Here is a 20552-nt window from a genome sequence, read left to right on the forward strand (position 1 = left end):
CAACCAATTAACCGATAGCGTTTCCTATTAATTTTCTACATCCTCTGTATGTACTGTACATTATATTTATATGTCATATTACATATATATTTCCAAAAGGACGGTCACCTTCACATTTTCTGGTCTGGATTGAATGAGCGACAGTACCTTGCCGTGTCACGTGGAATAAAAATGAACTGCTGATAGACAGTTTGCAGTAGCAGAATCTTTAGAGGAGAAGCCGAGCTAATGGGGTCATCTGATATGAGCTGAACGCTGATGGAGGTCTGGTCCTCAAGGAGCGGGGAGCGACCGGGCCAGCGGGATAAGAGGGGGCAGGTGGGAAGGGAATGGGGTATAGCAATGTCCAGCGAGACCAGCAGGATTTACAAAAAATAACATATGTTCAATAATATAAACAAGAAATAATAATACACAAATATGCATCATTTCTCAATATATACATTTTTCAAGATGTAAACAACACTGCTCAAGAAGCACTTCCTGTTTCAACACTACACAAACGTTATAACAAAATACAACCAACAACATATAAAACTGTATCTAAACGTAAAACGAACATCTTTTAGACTTACTTATTTCAATATGTAAAAATAAATAAATCAAATTTAAATTTTCATGAAAGAGTTAAATGCTTTCAGTGTGGAATTTGTACGTATATATAATTTAACTATGTACATTTATTGCCTGTTTTACAGAAGCACTGACTCAGACTTCAGACAAATAAAAGTTGTAACTATTAATTTTATAATAAACAAGCCTTTAAGCCTTTGATAGACTAGAAATATCTTGAAATAAGTGTCCAATAAACAGTCAGAATATATCTTAGACAGACAACAGCTGACAATCTGTTTGCATAGCAGAGTTACTAAATATACAGGACAATTATTCTACCACACAAGAGCGGATCATTTTCTGTTTTCCCTCTCATCTGTTGACAGATTATTAAAGTCTACACTTGATCTCATCTCACATGATGTCCACAGAGTGAAACAGATTACTGTAACTCACCTTTCATGAGGTCAAAACACCTCAGTAAACATAAACAAGCTTCACGAAACACCAGCTGCCATAGTGTTTAATGTTATAACTAGGGCTGTCAAACGATTAATCGCGATTAATCGCATCCAGAATAAAAGTTTGTGTTTACATAATATGTGTCCGTGTATTGTGCATATTAATTTTGTATTTAAAAATACAAAAACATACACATACATTTATATATATATATTTAAATTTTTAGGTGAATTATTTATATTTACCAATAATTTAAGTTACATATAAACGTTTATACATTTTTATATTTTATATGTTTCTTAAATACATGCATGTATGTGTATGTGTTTATAAACACAAAGGTAATATGCCCAGTACACAGACATATATTATGTAAACACAAACTTTTATTCTGGATGCGATTAATTGCGATTAATCATTTGACAGCCCTAGTTATAATTCATGCATCTAAACTCTTAAAGTGATAGTTCACCCAAAATGGAAAATTCTGTCATCATTTACTCACCCTTTTGTCATTTAAAGCTGAATGCCTTTCTTCCTTCCGCAGAACACAAAAGAAGATATTTTTAAAAATGTTGTTAACCGGCTTGCATTGGATTTGTGTCCATACAATAGAAGTGATTGGGTACCGCCGTTGTTCGGTTACCAACTTTCTTTAAAATACTGTCTTTTGTGTTCTGCGGAAGGAAGAAAGTCATACAGGTTTGAAATGGCAAAAGGTGAGTAAATGATGACAGAAATTTCCGTTTTGGGTGAACTATCACTTTAAAAATAAAGGTTGCTAGCACACCAGTTTAAGATCTAAACCTAAAGTGTGTAGACTTGCAAGCGGGTTGCAAATACTCAGCGATATCGACATCAAACGTTTTCTTCCATATTATAATTCTGTGGGATTGTTTGTATTGTCACCTGCAAATTAAGGCCATTACAAATCATTATGGTGTCATTTAAGCCCCTTTAGGAGGATCAACAGAGCAGCAGCAGGGTTTGATCAAAGTAACTGTTTATTGAAGCCAGTCATCGCTATTAAAACACATTTAAACGGAGTTTGGGCTGAAAGAAATGCTGTTTTCATTATACACCCCCCACTGGACTTTGCTTACGGCGTTTCTTTCTCATTAGTTTACTATTGTTAAAGAACTATTTGTATTCGGTCTCAATTTCTGAAACACATCATTTCGTTAAACACCGATTTATACACAAATTGTAAAATAATATTAAACAAATTCTGAGGTCACACAGTGCAAACTTTACCATCTGAGTATCCAGTGGTTCTGTTTGGGCTACTGAATTTCACATACTTGTGTCAGTTGTGTTTAGTGTACGGCAAAATATGACCCACTAAAAGGACAAAACCGTTCGCTGTAAACTCAAAGCTAACTCTGATTTATTGATGTACTAAAATAAAGTAAACTGCTCACAGCATCTTCTCAATTCCAAAAGACAAAACAATACACGCAGCATCCACCAAGACACAAGTCATCAACCTTGTTTTACAAAAAAATATTTTGTACATTAAACAGGTAGAGCAGTACTCTGAACACATCCAACACAATCCTCTTCAGAAACGGGCAGAAATGTTGCAGAACACGACTATTACAACACACATCTGGATTCGAGAAGTGCGTCACCACAGCAGATATTTCTGATGTGAACTTTCATCAAGCCCATAAGTAATCTACCGCTTTTCATCTGTTTAAAGAAGTGATAATCTTCCCTATTTCAAGTTCAGCATCGCATAGTGTTACATGTGGATGACATGCACCGGTATAAGAAAAAAAACATCTGCTTCGTTATTAAACATGTTCTTCATTTCCAGTTCACATTCATCTTTTTTTAATCCAACAATATATGAAGAGTTTGGTTCCAAAATGAGATAACTCTGTTTTAAATTGTTTAAAATTATTATGTTATCATGTTTTTTTATTGTGTTTTATTGTGTTAGATAGCTGTATTCTTTGAGTTATAATGGCTTAAATCAAAACAAACCAACTGCAGTTTGATCGATATTATATCAATGATAAAAAAACATGATTTTTGATTTTTTTTTAAACGGAGTTATCTCATTTTGGAACCAAACTCTTCCTATCCGAATGTGCCAACAACATCTCACTTTAAAAACATGAAAATGTGTGAATGCCCGTACAAAATTCAATGCCACAATGCTTTGTATTGTGAATGGTTGGCAGAGCGTTGCTTTGAGGTTGCTCGGACGTAACTTACGTTTTGAAGTCACACCTGACTTATCGTTTCCCTTTCTCTTTCTTCACATGTTTTTCTTTTAAAGGCCATGAAAAAAATCACACACATATGCACACATACACATTGACAAGAAAGTCAAGCACTAACATTTTTTTTAGCAGGTGCCGAAAGAAGTTCCAAGAGTGTTTATTGATGCCAGGTATGATTTCAAACGGTAAGCTCAGGACAAAACACATCACTTGACCGCGGTTAGGGAAAGACCGAACAGATCGATTTGTAATTTTAGAAGGCTCAAAAGCGCTGAGGGAAAAATCTGAGTTCTGTTAGACTTTAAAGTACCAAAAGAGCACAAGTGGTTCGAATGATTTCAGGAACGAAAGGAAGAAAGTGTGAAGACCGTGTCTAAATCAATCGTCTGTGTTTATCTTTCGATAATTCGTAAGCTCTTATAACTCCAGGCTTCAATTCAGTAGTATCGCTAGATTTAAAAATATGGCATTTATTCGTTCAAATAAGGTCCATTAATGTTACTCTTATATTGGGTTGGATGTACCATGTGACCAATACAATAACATTTTACAAGCTTAATCTTGTTTCTGGTCCACTGCAAACATTTGCAAGCATTAAAAGAGTTCATATGACACGGCTAAAACTAATATTATCGTTTGTTTTAGATGTAATGCAATGTGTATACACGATTTAAGATTCAAAAACGCTGTATTTCCCTGTATTGCGTATTTTTTACAAAGCTCATGGCTCTGAAAAGCGAGGTGTGCTATGATTGGCCAGTTAAGTGGTGCGTAGTGATTGGTGGAATACTGCAAGCGTGTGACGGAAATGTAACGCCTCTTACCATATTTGGAACATCAGGTTCCTCTTCAATTGTACTGACAGGTGCGCCCACCTTACTTGCGTATACATTTGGGCGGTCTTAGTCAAATCATACCACGAACTGACGTAGATTTGTGGGGGTGTGGTTACACGAGGCGTTTCAGGCAGATCTGGGTGAGCATTCGCTTTTAGATAGAATGCATCTTTTGCTCCGACACTTGAATTTTTTGCTATTTTACGTGTCTAATAAATGCACGGGCAACTTATAACACACCAAAGACATAAACACACCCCTTTATGACCCCTTTAAGTGCATGAGAAAAATTCCTGATTTTATAAAAAAAAATGAAAACTCACAAAATGCTTGGTGTTGTGCATTCAACATTTGACTGCATTTCGACTGAGAAATTAGTAATTTATATTTATTGAATGTTCACTTGGTTTAAACCAACACTCAAAAATATAATAAGTTCAGTGTTGTCGCTAAGCTTTTACACAAGCTAGTGGTTTCTGCACGTTAGCATATACGGGCACGCATACAGGCACAGAGTCTTTAGGTCTGGTTCAAGGTGGGAAACAGACTTCAAGGAGAATCCATTGTGTTAAGGTGGTAAGCCTCTGAAAGCAAATGATGCACACAAGCGTAAAGTGTTAACCGTTTGGCAGTCTCTCACTCGTTAAATTTAATGGCAACTTTCCATGTCACCTGTAACTCTCAATAGCAAAACTTAACACAATATAATCACTTCCATACCCTCGCCAATGCCTCGCTTTCCCACTTCCCAGCAACACCTTGGCACTGGAATTTTGTGACCTACAGTAAGAGCGCTGTGTCAGACTTCACATGAAGAGAACAGCACTGTGGAACGCAGACTTAACTTCACTCAAACAAATTCTGCTCAAATAAGATCTACTCATCCAACCTTATTTTTTTACCATAGTGTAATAGTGTAAAGTGTGATGGAGATATGCTATGAAATAATATTCTGTCAGGGCTTCAGATTGTGAAATGTGTGCAAAGGACAAAAACTGGTGAACTCCTCAACTTTTCAGTACTGCCTAATGTTAAAAGAATAGTTCACCAAAAAATCAAAATCCTTTCATCGTGTCATTCCAAATTGGTTTGACTTTCTTGTGCAAAAACACCCAAAAGAAGATATTTTGAAAAACGTTGGTAACCAAACCACACTAGCCCCCATTGACTTCCATTCTATGGACACAAAACCACTCTCAAAACATCTTCTTCTGTGTTCCACAGAAGAAAGAGTGGCAGGTTTTAATTGACATCAGGGGTGAATAAATGATGGCATATTTTTATGTAAGGGTAAACTATCCCTTTAACTATCCCTTTACTGTCATTTGAAAATAAAAAAGGCAAACTTTGCCAAACATTATTTTTGGACCCACTGTTTGTGATTGGTCAGCTATGTAAATCCATGGGTGATAACATTTTAATACAGTTCCTTTAAGAGAGCTGTTCAAAATGTACTTTCAATGATGTCTTTCTCGGGTCCTAAAAAGATAAAGAGATGGGACACGCTTCATTATCAGCCTTGAACTCAAGAGACAGTTAAGGGCATCGGGCACAGAGAGGGTTAGCAGACATTTCTATTTTGGTTAATAGTGTGAGCTGTTTCAGATGCCAAACTGCAAAAGTCTTTTGAACCAAAGACAAGTAATACATGACTCCTTCACTCCATCACAATCCTGAGGCGTAAATGCAAAAGGTCTCTTGGAATAAAATCCATTCTGAGTGCTGAAAACGTTCTGAGCATTCGGGGTTTGTACGGTTGAGATATACTAACAGGCCCACACACCCCTCCCTGCTCGACCGAGAGCTGTTTATTTGTCAGAGGGATAAATTCACAGTGTGTGGTTTTACAAAACTAACTTTAATAAGATGCCCGATGAGAGACAAGTGGAGGTAAATGTTGAGGAAGGCCGGGGAGTTTGAGTCTGGATAGGGAGGGCCGACGTGCCACCCATAGAGAGCTAGAGACTGCGGTGAAAGTCATTACCTCCTCTTGACCTGCAAGCCAAAACATCAGCGTCTAGCAGCGGTGTGTCGACCACACCCCAGTGCATTCTGGGATAAATGTTAGGATCTGCTTTTTTGAATAAAAGCATCTGCCAAATGCATGTGTGTTATAGGGGTCGTATGACACGGCTAAACAAATATTATCATTTGTTTTAGATGTAATGCAATGTGTATACACGATTTAAGGTTCAAAAACGCTGTATTTTCCACACACCGTGCATGTTTGTATCTCCTCTTTGCCCCGCCTCTCTGAAACGCGTAGATTTTAGGTGTGCTATGATTGGCCAGTTAACCAGTGCGCAGTGATTGGTCGAATACTGCAAGCGTGTGACGGAAATGTAACGCCTCTTACCATATTTGGAACATCAGGTTCCTCTTCAATTGTGCTGACAGGTACGCCCACCTTACTTGCGTATACATTTGGGCGGTCTTAGTGAAATCATACCACGAACTGACGTAGATTTGTGGGGGTGTGGTTACACGAGGCGTTTCAGGCAGGTCTGGGTGAGCATTCGCTTTTAGATAGAATGCATATTTTGTTTCGACACTTTCATTTGTGCAATTTTACGTGTCTAATACATGCATGGGCAACTTATAACACACCAAAGACACAGCATTCGCGCCATATGACCCCTTTAATGCAAAATAATAAAATTCAACCAAAAAGCCGAAGCAAGCAGATGCCCATGTGGACAGGTAACGTGACCAACGATTTTGGCACAATGTTGGTTCACCGCTAGATGCCCAACGTCAACACAGGGTTGTACATGCTTTATTTAGCGGTTCTGGATGGATTGTGCATGTGCAAACAAAATGGCATGCCATCGGACAAGTGGGTGTATGTGTGTGCGTAAGAGAGGCGAAAGGGGTCGTACTCGAGTCCTTGTCGCATGTCCCATCTCTTTCACATGGCCATGGACGGCGGATCTAATTGCACCACTTCATAGTGAGATATCACACATATGCACATGCATGCGAGCCTGGATATTTTAAGCCGGACCTTTTGGAGGGATGAAAGTAAATACAGTGCTGAGTCCATCATATCCTGATGCCACACCCAAAAGCGTCTCTGATTTCAAGCTCCTTCTAAAAACTCATCCAGATAAGCCCTCACTACACCTTTTGTGTATCAATACCACTCACACTCATCGTGGAAGAGCAATTATTCGCTATTCGATGTTAATACTACAATCTCTAGTAGGTGTAGAAGGGGAAACAATATGAAACTGTATCTTGATGTCGTTTCAAATGAGATAAGCCTATAGATTATCGATCACTTTCAGCTGTTGCTTTTATGTGCCAACAGAAAACCAGTCGAAAAATACAGTTATGACTGCGGATATCTGGTTTGCTTGCAAATTTGGAGACATTTGTCGGAGCCGATAGCCTCATGGGCAGTGCTCTGACACATGGTGCAAGTGTGCCGCCGGCGACCCGAGTTCGAATCCCGGCTCGAGGTCCTGTGCTGATCCCGCACCCCTCACTCCACCCTACAATTTCCCGTCCAGAAACTCTACAGTACTGTGAAATAAAGGCATAAAAAAGCCCCAAAACATAAACTTTGGAGACGTTTACACGGCACTGTTCTAAACAAAAACTTTGATATGCATTTTACGTATTCATTTATGTTTTGGATGTTCGTTTACATAACATTCCCTAACATTTTCAGGGCATGAAAACAAAACACATTTTTAAGTCGTTTTAAAAGGCAAGTTTATAAAGCAACACCGTTATCGACTGTAACCTCGAAAAACAGGAATTTTGTGAAAATTATGTTGTTATGTGCATTCATAATACGTGTTTTGACATGGACATGGACAGTACAGACATGCACGAGTACTTAAGGAACTGTTTCCAACGTTGTCGTCTGTACGCAAAAAAAAAACACAAAGGAAAGAAATCTGTTTCTAATAAATTATTGCCATAACAAAATTTCTTTAAATTCAGAAGTTCTAATGAGCAGTAAACAGGACGAAAAGATTCCCGGCTTTACTCAATCACTCCAAAACACACACCACACCTAACTCAGATGTTTCCTGAACAGACCTGAGAAAGACTTTAAGACAGTAAATCTTTAGGGTGATGAATCAAGGAGAGGAATTTGTTCCTGACCCTCTCCGTCTTTTTAAAGGACTAAACAAGCAGAAGGAAACACACAAGCCTGACAAATAAAAGTTAAAGAGCTCTCGTGCCTTGTTAAAGTTACAGCGTGATGTCAAACACGGCCTCTGTGATTGGTGAAAATAGGTGCTAACAGACAGTGGACTCGTGTGGCGTGCAAGGACACCCAGCTCAGTCAACGGGTAATTAGGGCGACTTCACTCCGCTGAGAAATGAATCGAGGAAAGAGAAATAAAAGGAAGCATGTGTTTTCAGAGAAAGAAAGAACAATCATGACATGACAGTAAGGCAGAGACCTCCTGCAGCACTGGGTGCTCTGTGTGTTTGACCAACCATACAGAGCAGCAATTCTCTGGTGGTGAGACTTCAGTGACCAGAAATGAAACTACATTTTGTTCAATTTAGTTATGGATTTTCTCACAGTGACAACTTAACCAAACGACAAGCAGTTGAAGTTAGCACGATGACTTAAACTGCTTACATCATTATCTGTCAAGGAAGCACATTCTCTTATCCTACCTAACTTGCATAGATCATTTATAAACCATAACGTGTATTTTTACAGCAGGATTAGCATACAAATGGGGCTAAAAGCAACAACATTTGTCAGCAAATGTTTGTCCAAACAATGGTAGACGTGGGAGTATTCACTAGTGGCACATAATGTAATATTTAGTTCACCCAAAAATAAAAATGCTTTCATCTCTTGCTCACCCTCATATCGTTGCAAACCTGTATGACTTTCTTTCATCTGCAGAACCCAAAAGAAGATATTTTGAAGAATCTCGGTAACCAAACAACATTGGTCCCCGTTGTACGAACATTTCTCAAAATATCTTGTTTTGTGTTTCACAGAAAAAAAAGAGTCAACTAAAATGATGTCAGAAATTTATTTTTGGCTGAACTATGCCATTAAAGGGATACTTCAGCCAAAAATGAAAATTCTGTCATCATTTACTCACATTCGAGTTGTTCCAAATGTGTATAAATGTCTTTGTTCTGGTGAACACAGAGAAAGATATTTGGAATAAAGCTTATAACCAAACAGATCTCAACACCCTTTGACTACCATAGTAGGAAAAAAACAATAGTAGTCAAAAGTGCCCCAGACCTGTTTGCTGTCCTACATTCTTCAAAATGTCTTCTTTTGTGTTCAACAGAACAAAAAAGATGATAAAGTCATTTTTCCTACTATGGGAGTCAATGGGTGTTGAGATCTGTTAAGTTACAAGCATTCTTCCAAATATCTTTCTCTGTGTTCACCAGAACAAAGACATTTATACACATTTGGAACAACTCGAAGGTGAGTAAATGATGACAGAATTTTCATTTTTGGCTGAACTATCCCTTTAACATCCTCTCATCAGTGTAATTCCAGAGATCTCCCGTAGAGGGCAGCATTCTATCCAAAAAGGTAAGACCTTTGAACCAATGTCTGTTGTGGAGACAGAAATACCTCTTTCTCTGATCCTGCCTGCCAGGACCGCTCAACACGCTTCAGGTTTCAGGTGGCAACCACAGCTTCTAAAATGAAAGGGTCTCACCTTACCCATCGGTGCCTCTGTTGAGCCTTCTGCTGCACTACTCACACAAACAAACAGAAATACACACTCACACGGACGCATGCTTGGGGCCCCAACACACACACACACGCAGAACCTATAAACAGATGCTGATAAAGTCCCTCTTGTCCATTGACATCCATCTCTCGTTTCAGATGTTAACCCGCATGCTTTTATAGAAAAAGGGGATTTTATTAGCTGTGAGGCTGGTGTAAAGAATTGTTACGTGTGTATAAGGAGAAAGAATGATGGAGAGTGAGACAGAGAAAAGGACAGACAGCAGTTCCCACCACTATCAACCTTATATTCAACTTACACAACAAACAGCTCAATAAAAGCTCGTCACAAGCACCAACTCATTATGCAATTAAAACTTTTTGTAATGATTGCAAAAATATTGTTTCTATTGCAATAAGTTTGTTTCAACTGACTGCTGATCCCCAACAGAATGTTCAAAGCCCGCACAATTGATTCGGTCCTCTGAACTGTTGAGATATTGATCTGTCCTCCTCTCATCCACATCACAATTACAATTTACAAACACGACTGTGACTAATTTATCACAGTTTCGGTCAGGTTCCACCCCATAGGCATGTTGTTTAGAGATGTTCTGGTGTTTTGGAGCACAACAGCTCAGTGTGCGACTGTCAGGTTCAGATGGACGTACCTGGAGGACAGTTGCAGTCTTGTGTCACGTCTCTGGCCACACGCAATTTGGGCACGGCTTCATTCAGCCTCTGTCACGAGAAACACAAAACACATGTTCGCACTGTGATTTCAGTCACAAAACGTAAATAAACAAAGAACACACACAAAACTTGTTCCTCTAAAAACATTGATCTTAGTATGTTCCATTATTCTCCATTTTCAATATTTACACATTTATTTTCTAAATATTTGACTTTTGATTTGAATACATTTGGACATTTGAATCTTTTTATTTTGATTTGAATGATTGGAATTGAATTCTTTTCATTTCAAATTTGAATCTTTTTCTTCTGCATTCACATGAGTTCACATTTACGAGATGAGGTACAAAGTATGAAAGGAATTTTTTGTCAGATTTATTGGGACACTTTCATATTCATCACTATGTCAAAAAAGTGGAACAATCAACCTGAATTCAGGTTATTTTTAAAATATGTTTTTGTTTACTGATCACCCTTGTCCCATAAACACACCTGCTGCTGTACAGTATGCACAATTATAAATAAATCAAGATAGATTTTTTATTTTGCTTAAAAACAATACTCTAAACATTTTTAGACGTCACTTATCAAGCCCAAGACCAGATTTTTCTTGACACAGTTTATTTGCCATCATTAGACCTACTTACATCTCACAAAAAGCACATCATCAATAATTAAAGTATTGTGCTTTCATCAAAGCCAGCCTTAAATTGTTTAATCAAGTTCTCACAAAGCTGAAAATGCAAAACAAAATCACATTGTTGAGTGAAACAGAATAAAATGCGCTTGCCTCTTGTAAGAGAGTTTCGAAAGAGCTCCGCAGATCCCGGCTGACAGATTCTTGACAGATGTCACTCAACTTTATCTCCAGCTCTTGCAGTCGGCTCTCCATTTGATGCGTTTTAAAAGTCATCAGAAAACACACCGCGATTGAACTCAACGACAAGACGAAACACAATATCGTGGGAAAAGACACTAAATAGCGCAAATAAACCGGTTTCGAAGCGCTTTGTTTTTCCACATTTCTATCCGCGCATTGATCCATGCTGAAATTCTGTCTGGTTACTTTCCGATAGTTTACTTGTATTGGTCAGTTCTTGATCGATGAGACGTGGCTGTCAGACTGAGCAGCGGTGTCCAGAACACGGCTCTTTGAACGCAAGGGCTGTGTCTCCAAACCTCAGGAGCAGCCTACCTAAAGAGCGTCACGAGACCGCGCAACGTTTCTGGCCGTTGATGTCTTGCGCAGTTAGCAGAGCTCAAAATGCCTCGTGCGCCCCTAATGCCCAAAAATGCTACGCGTTGTTATGCATTCCAAGAATGTTTTCTAAGTAGGGGTCTCAATGGGTTTGGAAACACAGCCCGTGATATTCTGCGTGGTGGGTGCGAGTCTATCAAGCGTGAAACAACCAGAGGAGCCGAGAAGCAGCTGCGAACAATCCGAGTGAAAACTTTCTCTGTTTAAGCTTGTTTGTTAAAAACCGGCGCGTTTTATCCCGGTTGTTTTTAGGAATTTCGGGAGATTTGACATCTGGTTTGTCCCACGTGGTCCAATCAGTATGTTTGAACTGAAGAATAAAAAATACAATCTTGGGTGACTAAATTAAAAGAGACGTCACAAAAATTATGCCATTTTATTTACCATCGTTGCAAAGCTGACTTTACAAACACAAAATATATATTTTGAAGAACGTTCTCAAAACATGCTCTTTTGGACTTTAAGTGAGAATGAATGACATGAGGATGAAAAATTACTTAATTTGTAAGATCTTTAGTAATCTGGGAGAACTTTAAACAATTCTGATCAATTGACATTAACATTGGGGCTCTTACTAGGCTGACCACCCGTCCCATTTTGCGTTGTACCGCACAGCATTTTCACCCCTTGTCCCACGCGTCGCATATTGAGAAAATGTCCCGCATTTTCATCAGTCTGTTGGTTTTTAGTTGTCACATTAAGAAACACGTTCTTTAGCCCGAAGCACACATGAGACGCTTGTTTGCGCCATTGTTTATTTAACAGCGCTGTGTCAAAAGCAGCAACCCGGTGCACACCAGTGTCAAACGAGCTCATACAAACGCAACAATTTTTTAAAGCCTGACTTTTACCCAATGTATGAGAAGAAGGCAGTGATTTCAGTCATCAAGAGGCTGCGATGTCTGTCATTAGATCGGGTGGCGATCCTCTCATGTCAACTTGCCGAATAAAAAGTCACTAAAACATCGTAAACGGTGTGGCTTTGAAACTGTGTTTAGCCTGTAGGTTGTGGTTAGCGTATTAAAATAAAAATGATTTACGAATCATGAAACGCATTATTTAACAAGAATACATTTTAAAAGAGAAACTCTTTTTCATTATTTGTTTGTTCTTTATTCCTTTAGTTTTCTCTTTTTGAGAAGATCTTCAAAGTGTACAACATGAAAACTCCGCGTCTGATCTGTGCTGAAAATTTAAAGAGACCGTGAACCTTAAATTGAAATCGCCATTAAAATAGTTTTGTTATATAATATTTGATCTATGCCTTAATTGTGTTGTGGCTGGCATGTAGTAAATAACAAAATATTTTTATAAGCCGTTTTCATTTAGTGATTATAATCACAGTTTCACATTTGGTTTGTTGGGTGGTGGTCATGCTACCTAGTACTCAAGATCAATCATCAAACAGTGCACGTGATATTGACAGTGCATTTTTTTATTATACGACAATTAAACCAGAAAAGTAACAAGCAAACCAAAACAAAATGTGTTTACATCTTAAAGCAAATGCACTAATTGAAAAAACACTGCGTTAATCTCCTTCAGCACCAGACTGGAGTAGAACCAAGGCTTGTAAAATGTTGTCATTTCCTACAAACAGCCCATTAACTAGTCACTAACAGCACTGGTCCAATTACTTAATCAAAGCCCACGAAAATGTCTTGACTAGAAGCAAAATTTCACGCAAGGTACCAGAGTAGTGATCTACCGCCCCCTATTGGTTTGAATTAGGACATGACACTTTAAAGTAATAGGCAACACAGTTTTATTTAAGATCATGAAAAACGAAGAATACATACAAATATCACTACAAATGTCAATATTAAGAAAACTAATAAATCTATGACATGATTACATCTGACACATTCGATTCTACACAATAAACATGACTCTCAAAAACCCAAAGCTCACCCCCTATAGTTACACGTCTGAGTCTGTCATGTAATGAACTTACAACAGAAATGTCAAATCACTGGAGAGCAACAGGTCCCATACACTCAACAGAAAAAGAAGCACAATAAATATGACCAATGAGAAGAGCAGCTTATCATCTGAATAGAGGACTGATGCAGTCGACTGAAACGGCCTCTCTCAGAGAGGAACTACAGCAGAGGAGAGACCCAGCGCTGCTACTTGCTCTTTCTCAAACAGTCAAGAAACGGATGCTTGAGGGCTTCGCTTAGCGTGATCCGCTTTGTGACGTCGTATTCCAGCATCTTCTCGATGAGATTGAACAGCTGCTCATGATCGGAGCTGCAGGAGGCCATGTATTGCTTAGGAAAGAAGTTTGAATAAACATTTTGTTTAGATAAAGCCTTAAGGATCTCTTTGGGAAAGTTGTGAAACGATGACTATAATGATGAAAACTCACTCTCAGGGGCTTGCACTGTTTTCTGACATGACGGCCCGAGGAGCTGTGAATGTCCCAATCCAATTTGTCGTGATGAACATATCTGTGCTTCCTGCAGAATGAACAATATGACAGTTTGTCTTAGCTTACATGTGGCAGGAATCAAAGTTTAAAGTAATCTTGGCATCTTCTGCCAGCAGTGAATATTACCTTGTTTTCTGCAGCATGTGGGTTGGTAAGGGGCCTAGCACCCGCTCCATCATAGCTAGATGTTCTTTACTGTCATGTGTCTGAAATTTCAAAAGCACAAACCAAAACATGTCAACAAGTGATTTGTGTACACATGTATTACATACTCCTTTGTGCTTGAATTAATTTATCCTTTATATTGAAAAAGACAATGACCTGGAATAGAGTTGATCCGAGATAATACTCAATAAGAATACACCCCACACTCCACACGTCACATGAATTACTCCAGCCCAAATCTGTTGGAACAGACAACTCCATTACACAACACAATCATTGAAAGTGTGCTTTCAATGTGCCTCAGAATGTCACATCTACAGCTGCTTACCCAGAATAACCTCTGGGGCTCTGTAATGCCGTGTGGACACAACAGATGTGTGGTGCTCGTGCTCGTAAGTTGCATTTCCAAAATCGACGACTTTCACATGAGGATTCTTCAGCGTTCTCTCATCCCTCCTCTGCAAATCAAACCACACCAATATTTAAAAATTGTGACACGTGACAAAGAAACCTTGAATTAAGCCAACAACTCTCCTCACCATTTTTGAATTGTACTTGATGTTATACTCTGAATTGACAAAGAGGATGTTCTCTGGTTTCAGGTCAGTGTGCGTCAATTTATTCTTGTGAAGAACTGAAACAAAAATGAGATAAGCATAAGCAAAAGATTATAAACAAAACACTGCGTAATTTGTTTCTTCCACAACAGGACAACCGAGGAGATCCATGACTCACATCTGACCGCTCTGATGATCTGGTAGGCCATGTGTCTGATGTGGCTGATCGAGAAGGGCTGAAAGTTGTTTTCCTTCAGAAAATCATATGTGCTCAAGCCCAGCAGCTCAAAGGCGATGCACACATGCCCGTGGTGATCAAACCAGTCCAACATCCGCACACAGGCACTGGAAAAAACAATTATTAAATACTCCATTGGTAATGTTGTCCGGATTTCTCCGCACCCAAGAGGCTGTAAATGTCAAGCTAGGTGTGATACACAATCCGGGTTTATATTTCGTGACCCATCTATCTTATTTCTGTGTGTTTTCAGATGTACTTACTATCGTCTGTCACAGTCGATTGAGTTAATCTGTTCCAGCACCTCAACCTCAGACAGAGCTGCCTCACGATAGCGCTCAATGCTTTTGATGATTTTCAGAGCTATACGAGCACCTCCGCTGTAATAGCAGACATTAATGTCATTAACACACAAACGTCCCTTCAAATGGATGTGTGATCAAGCAAAACACATAAGGCATAACACTGTCTGCTTATTTCAAGTTCATCTTAAACTTACTTTGAATGATCAATGCACTCCACCACTTTGCCGAACGCTCCCTCTCCGAGGGTGCACACAATCTCATCTACGGGTTTAAAGACAGACTGTTAGAGATGTAAAATTGACGTACTGACAACAGCCCTATCAGATTCGCTCTGAATCTATGAAAATAGAAAAATCAATGCATAAATGATAAACAAAAGAGACAAATGCTATGCTGCACACATCAGGATAAATTTAAGTGCTGTCAACTGCATTTATCGGGACCCAAAAATTAGCCTAGAACTATACTTCTCGTGTAAAGTTTGACCCCAGAACACAAAATAAGCAGTGAAAGAAATAAAGATACAGAAAAGTGTGTATTCTATACATCTTTCTCTTAGCATGTCTCCACTGTGATAGATCAGGTGACCCTCCTCATCATCCTCAACACTCCTGGATCTTTTCCTGCGATGGTTCCTCTGGGGTTTCGGATCACCATCATCATCACCACCATCAAAAACCCATGAGAATCGGGGGGGGACCAGAACACGGCATTCATTCATTCAGCGAGGGTAGAACGGAAGAGGGGGAAGTGATTCGGCCCGTTCAGATACCCGCAGCAGCCAGGCCCGGCCATAGGGAGAAGCCAACGCAAATTCAGCCCGCGAGATACACACAGGGCCCACCACATCGTGTGTGTTACAGAAGAAAAACAATGGCAACATATTTTCAGATGAGATACTTTCTCAAACCATTAAGTAGACAGTTACAACAATTATCATTAAACAACATATAGAGTTAAACTCCACCTCCATGATTGAGATGCCTTAAAACATTTTACAAGCTGTTTTCCTGCTCTTTCAGACTAAATGTATACCCCTTCACAAACATATCTTAATATTAATGTCATTATTTCATCCAACATTTTTGCTGTCATTCTTTCACACTGGGCATGAGGAACTCCAACAGGGCATATAACGAAAAGGAAAGAGACAGAAAAGGTTGACAGTTGCCGTGGCAACGAGAGACAAGGACATTGCTCATACCGAGTCAGAGTGACGACGTGAACGATGGAGTCCGCGCCTGTGCTGACTGCTCCGCCGGCTGTTTCCAGAGGATTTGCTGTAATGGTGCCAGTCCCTGTCTCTCTCCCGGCCCCTGACTTTGGATCTCTCCCGGTGTCGGTCCTTACAGGCAGAACGGCTGTCCTCATCATGGTCTCTGTACACATCTCTGACCTCTTTTACCTCCAGCTTTTGATTTGAGCTCCTGGTCTCCAGGTAATGCCTATGATGCAATGAGCCGTTGTAAATACAATATGTTGGCTACACGAGGGTGAAAAACATTTACTGTCAACATGGAACAGTGTTTACCTCAGTTGCACATTTCGGAGTAAAACAAACTATACTCAATGGAAACAGGTAGGTTGGGACATTGTGAATTTGTTTACAAAACAACTTTTATATAATATTTCAAAGAAGGAATTAATTTTCTTTCAAATAGCATGGAGAAAAGAATCATTTAAAAATAAAAATAAATTTATGCATTAAGGGTGTTCAATAATATTTACATTTTACGTTGACTTTAAAGGAAAATAATGAACACAGAATAATATTAAAAACGACAAATCTCACAAATTAGACTTTAATTCCCTTACGTTATATTAAGGAAACAGTGAACTTGAAAGACCTGTTTTAGGCAACACTCTCTACAAAGGTTTTTTATTTTTTTATTGACACTACAACAAACATAACATAAACACTTATAACAAGACATCCAAATAAAAAACAAACAAAAGGAACTTAAAAAAAGAACTTGAGGCATTGAACGTAAACACTGCTATTGAACCTAATGGAAATCGCAGATTTTGCTGGAGAAAAAAAAAGATTCTTCTTAAGAAATAACTGTAAAAATAAAGCTCTTTAATGCAAGTAGATCATCACACCCAATATAATCACTATGGCCATTTACTGTAACATCACATAAACATAAGGACTGACGACCCGATTTCCATATATTTCTCATACCAACGTAGAGAACTACTTATTTTGTTCGCCAATCAAGTCCTACCCCTAAACCTTATCCTCAAAGAAAAATTTGGGCAGTTTTTTATTGAAAAAAAAAACATCATTTAATCACACACATACAGACGCTGACAGTCTGGTTCCTTTAAACTAAATCGCATCTGAGTTACTTAATAAAACCGTGTGCCTCTTAACTGTGTTACAGTGATTCTTTACCCAAGAATGTGTGTGCGTCTACATCCATGTAGAACAGTTTCACGTTAAACTTCATACAACGTTAAATACTTCTGACGCGTGAGTTAAGTTCAGAGAAGAAAATAATTCATTATACCGAACGTGATGACACAGCATATGGATATAGCGATTCTCGGGTGTGATCGAGTTGCATTAAAGAGCTTTATTTTCAGTTATTTCTAAAGAATCATTTTTCTCCAGCAAAATCTGCGATTTGGATTAGGCTCAGAAGTGTTTACGTTCAAAAACTCCAACATGGCCGAATTCCGGATTGATGAAGCGTTGTAAAAACCCTCTATAGGTTCAATGTAGTAATGGGAAGTTCGAGTCATTTTTGCGATTCGGATGTTTGAATCTCGTTCAGCAAAATGAACGAATCTTTTCGAGTCATTTCGTTCATCTGAGCAGAGTTAAATTAATGTTGCATGTTAATAGCCAAATTACCCCATAACGTTTATTTATGCTAGTTTTGATCAGATATATAATAAGAAATAACTTATATTGTAGTTAGGGACAAGTTATGAGAAACAGTTATTTAATTATTTCCTAACAGCATTTCTGTAAAGTTATGTATTTATTAACAATTTATTAACAACATTAACAATTTTGGATCACTCAGGTATGCAATAAGGTTTACAGGTTGTTGTTTTTTACTAAAAAGTCTCATGCAGTTTGCAAAGTATATAATAATAAGCTATTGAAATCATTTAAATGTGCAATTATTTAATAAGAGATCACTTGTGTTTTTTACTAAAACGTCTCGTGCAGTTTGCAAAGTATATAATAATAGGCTATTGAAATCATTTAAATGTGCAATTATTTAATAAGAGATCACTTGTGTAATATACGTATGCATTAGACATAAACACTGACTTTACTAGTGTTGCTTATGTTTATATTTTGCCAGCAAAGTTCTTATGCAAATAGTTAGTTATTAAGATGAATTAAAAACACATGCAGAAATCCACAAGAAACATTTATGAATATACTGACAGAAAAAAGAACAGAACGGTACGTTTTAGAGAAGATGTTTATTGCACATATCTTTTGATCATTTTATAATATTTCTTCCTATAATACAACATATAACACGTACATCATGCATTTGACTGATGATCCGGGAAGTGGTCACGTAATGTTAAAGACTCGGACTCGAAGACTCCGGTACAGGCTGCAGGTTTGCCTGCGGAGCTACCATTTGACAAAAGAACAAAAGGGCTCGGACCCGATGACTCGAGAGACGAACTAATCATTTCTCTTTCCGGTATAAAAGAACGAAAGGACTCGGACCCGATGACTCGAGAGACGAACTTCATTACTGTTTCTGGTACAATGTTGCACATGCGCGGTCAACACAAAATGAACGAATCGTTCATGAACGACCCATCACTAGTTCAATGGTCAAAGAACACACACGTCCACAGCAATGATTCTATACTATAAAGGTGTTTATTTTTAATAAAAGAAGACTTGATTCACTTGTGAGATATGACGTGTTTGTTTCTCACCCTTCGCTGTTCCTGCAATGATGGCGGTGCTGCTTTCTGTGTTTGTTTTCTCTCTCGCTGCTGTGCGAGTCTCTTTTATGTCTCTTTCTGTTCTCCACTCTCTCCTCCAAGCCCACCTCGGTGAGCCACGGAGAGCGCATTCTCTTCGACCGTTTCATCTGATAAACACACAGACACAGGTTACTGTTACATTAAACACGCTCAATGTAACTTAGTAAAAAAAACATATACATGAGAGATGTACGAACGCAGCGAATCGGTGCTCGTGCTTCTTAACACCTCGTGCTTAATCTAAGGCGTTAACATAATAGGTTTTAATTTAGTAAAATTAACAGCAAATCTGATTCGTTTAGATACTACATTGCGTTTATTTGGCGTTTAATTTGATATCGAGTAACAAAAGTTTCTTTTGTTCTTTCATCTTTTGTCGTGAGGTAACATTGACGTTAAAGCTGTCGCGTGCTAAAAATAAACGTCACACAAATCACCACACGGTGTAGTTACGTCAGTTAACAAATAATGTATATATTACCTTGAAAGTCTTGAGAAATGCTCAAAAAGAGACGTTTATTTCGTGTCGATAAAGCCTCTCAATGTAGTGCAAATATTTCTGCTTTCTTTTGTATCATTAACAGAGGTAAAATGGCGTCGACTCGCATCAGAACGTTCGAGAAATTGTACGTGACGTCGTCCAAGCCAGCCCCACTTGTGAAGCGCGCTCCCGTGCAGTTGATCTTTTTGCTGTAAACAGGAAGCACCTTACAAACTATATACATTATACGCGAGATGTTACATGAAATTTTATTATTTTGAAATATTATACAGTTAAAAATACTACTACAGATGTATATACATTACCCTAGCAGAATGTGATTAAAAAAGCTCTTGAAAATAAACGACGTTTCCTAAGTCAATAGTTTTTAAAGTATTTCCCGTATATTTATTTATGTATGTGTTTGTATGTATGTGTTAGTAAACCGTGTGTATATCTGCAAACTAAAGTTTGAAGTCTGTAAAGTTGTCTTCTTTTCATATTGTAATAAGCTAGATTTTATGCATCATTTTTTGCTTTTGGTCTAACTGTACTGTATCATTTGAAGACAATACTTTGTAACGAGCCCCACTTGTTATTATTTACTTTATTTTATGTTTGGTATATGTCAGTCTGTCTTCTGTGCTCTGTAAGCAAAAATGGGAACAAACAAAATGTA

General features: G+C 38.3%; 2 protein-coding genes across 2 annotated transcripts in view; both read right to left on the reverse strand.

Annotated features, from left to right (window-relative positions):
* col23a1a (collagen type XXIII alpha 1 chain a) overlaps positions 1-12283 on the reverse strand; it is a 108056-nt gene extending 95773 nt beyond the window's left edge. Inside the window, exons 1-2 of the mRNA XM_057349330.1 lie at positions 11251-12283; positions 10439-10508 (exon numbers count right to left, since the gene is read on the reverse strand). Coding sequence (XP_057205313.1) covers positions 10439-10508; positions 11251-11505 — 325 coding nt within the window. The 5' untranslated portion in view covers positions 11506-12283. The remainder of the gene's footprint in view (positions 1-10438; positions 10509-11250) is intronic.
* A 1183-nt stretch (positions 12284-13466) lies between these two features.
* On the reverse strand, positions 13467-20008 carry LOC130564076 (dual specificity protein kinase CLK4-like). The gene is made up of 13 exons (XM_057349962.1): positions 19874-20008; positions 19342-19499; positions 16622-16862; positions 15964-16054; positions 15612-15678; positions 15376-15492; positions 15053-15219; positions 14857-14951; positions 14646-14775; positions 14474-14556; positions 14279-14358; positions 14090-14180; positions 13467-13991 (listed from the first exon to the last, which is right to left on the reverse strand). Exons 2-13 carry the CDS (start codon positions 19497-19499, stop codon positions 13848-13850), a joined length of 1464 nt encoding a protein of 487 aa, XP_057205945.1. The 5' UTR covers positions 19874-20008; the 3' UTR covers positions 13467-13847.
* Positions 20009-20552: the final 544 nt, after the last annotated feature.

Source organism: Triplophysa rosa, linkage group LG13 (assembly GCF_024868665.1).
Source record: "Triplophysa rosa linkage group LG13, Trosa_1v2, whole genome shotgun sequence".
Lineage (NCBI taxonomy): Eukaryota > Metazoa > Chordata > Actinopteri > Cypriniformes > Nemacheilidae > Triplophysa > Triplophysa rosa.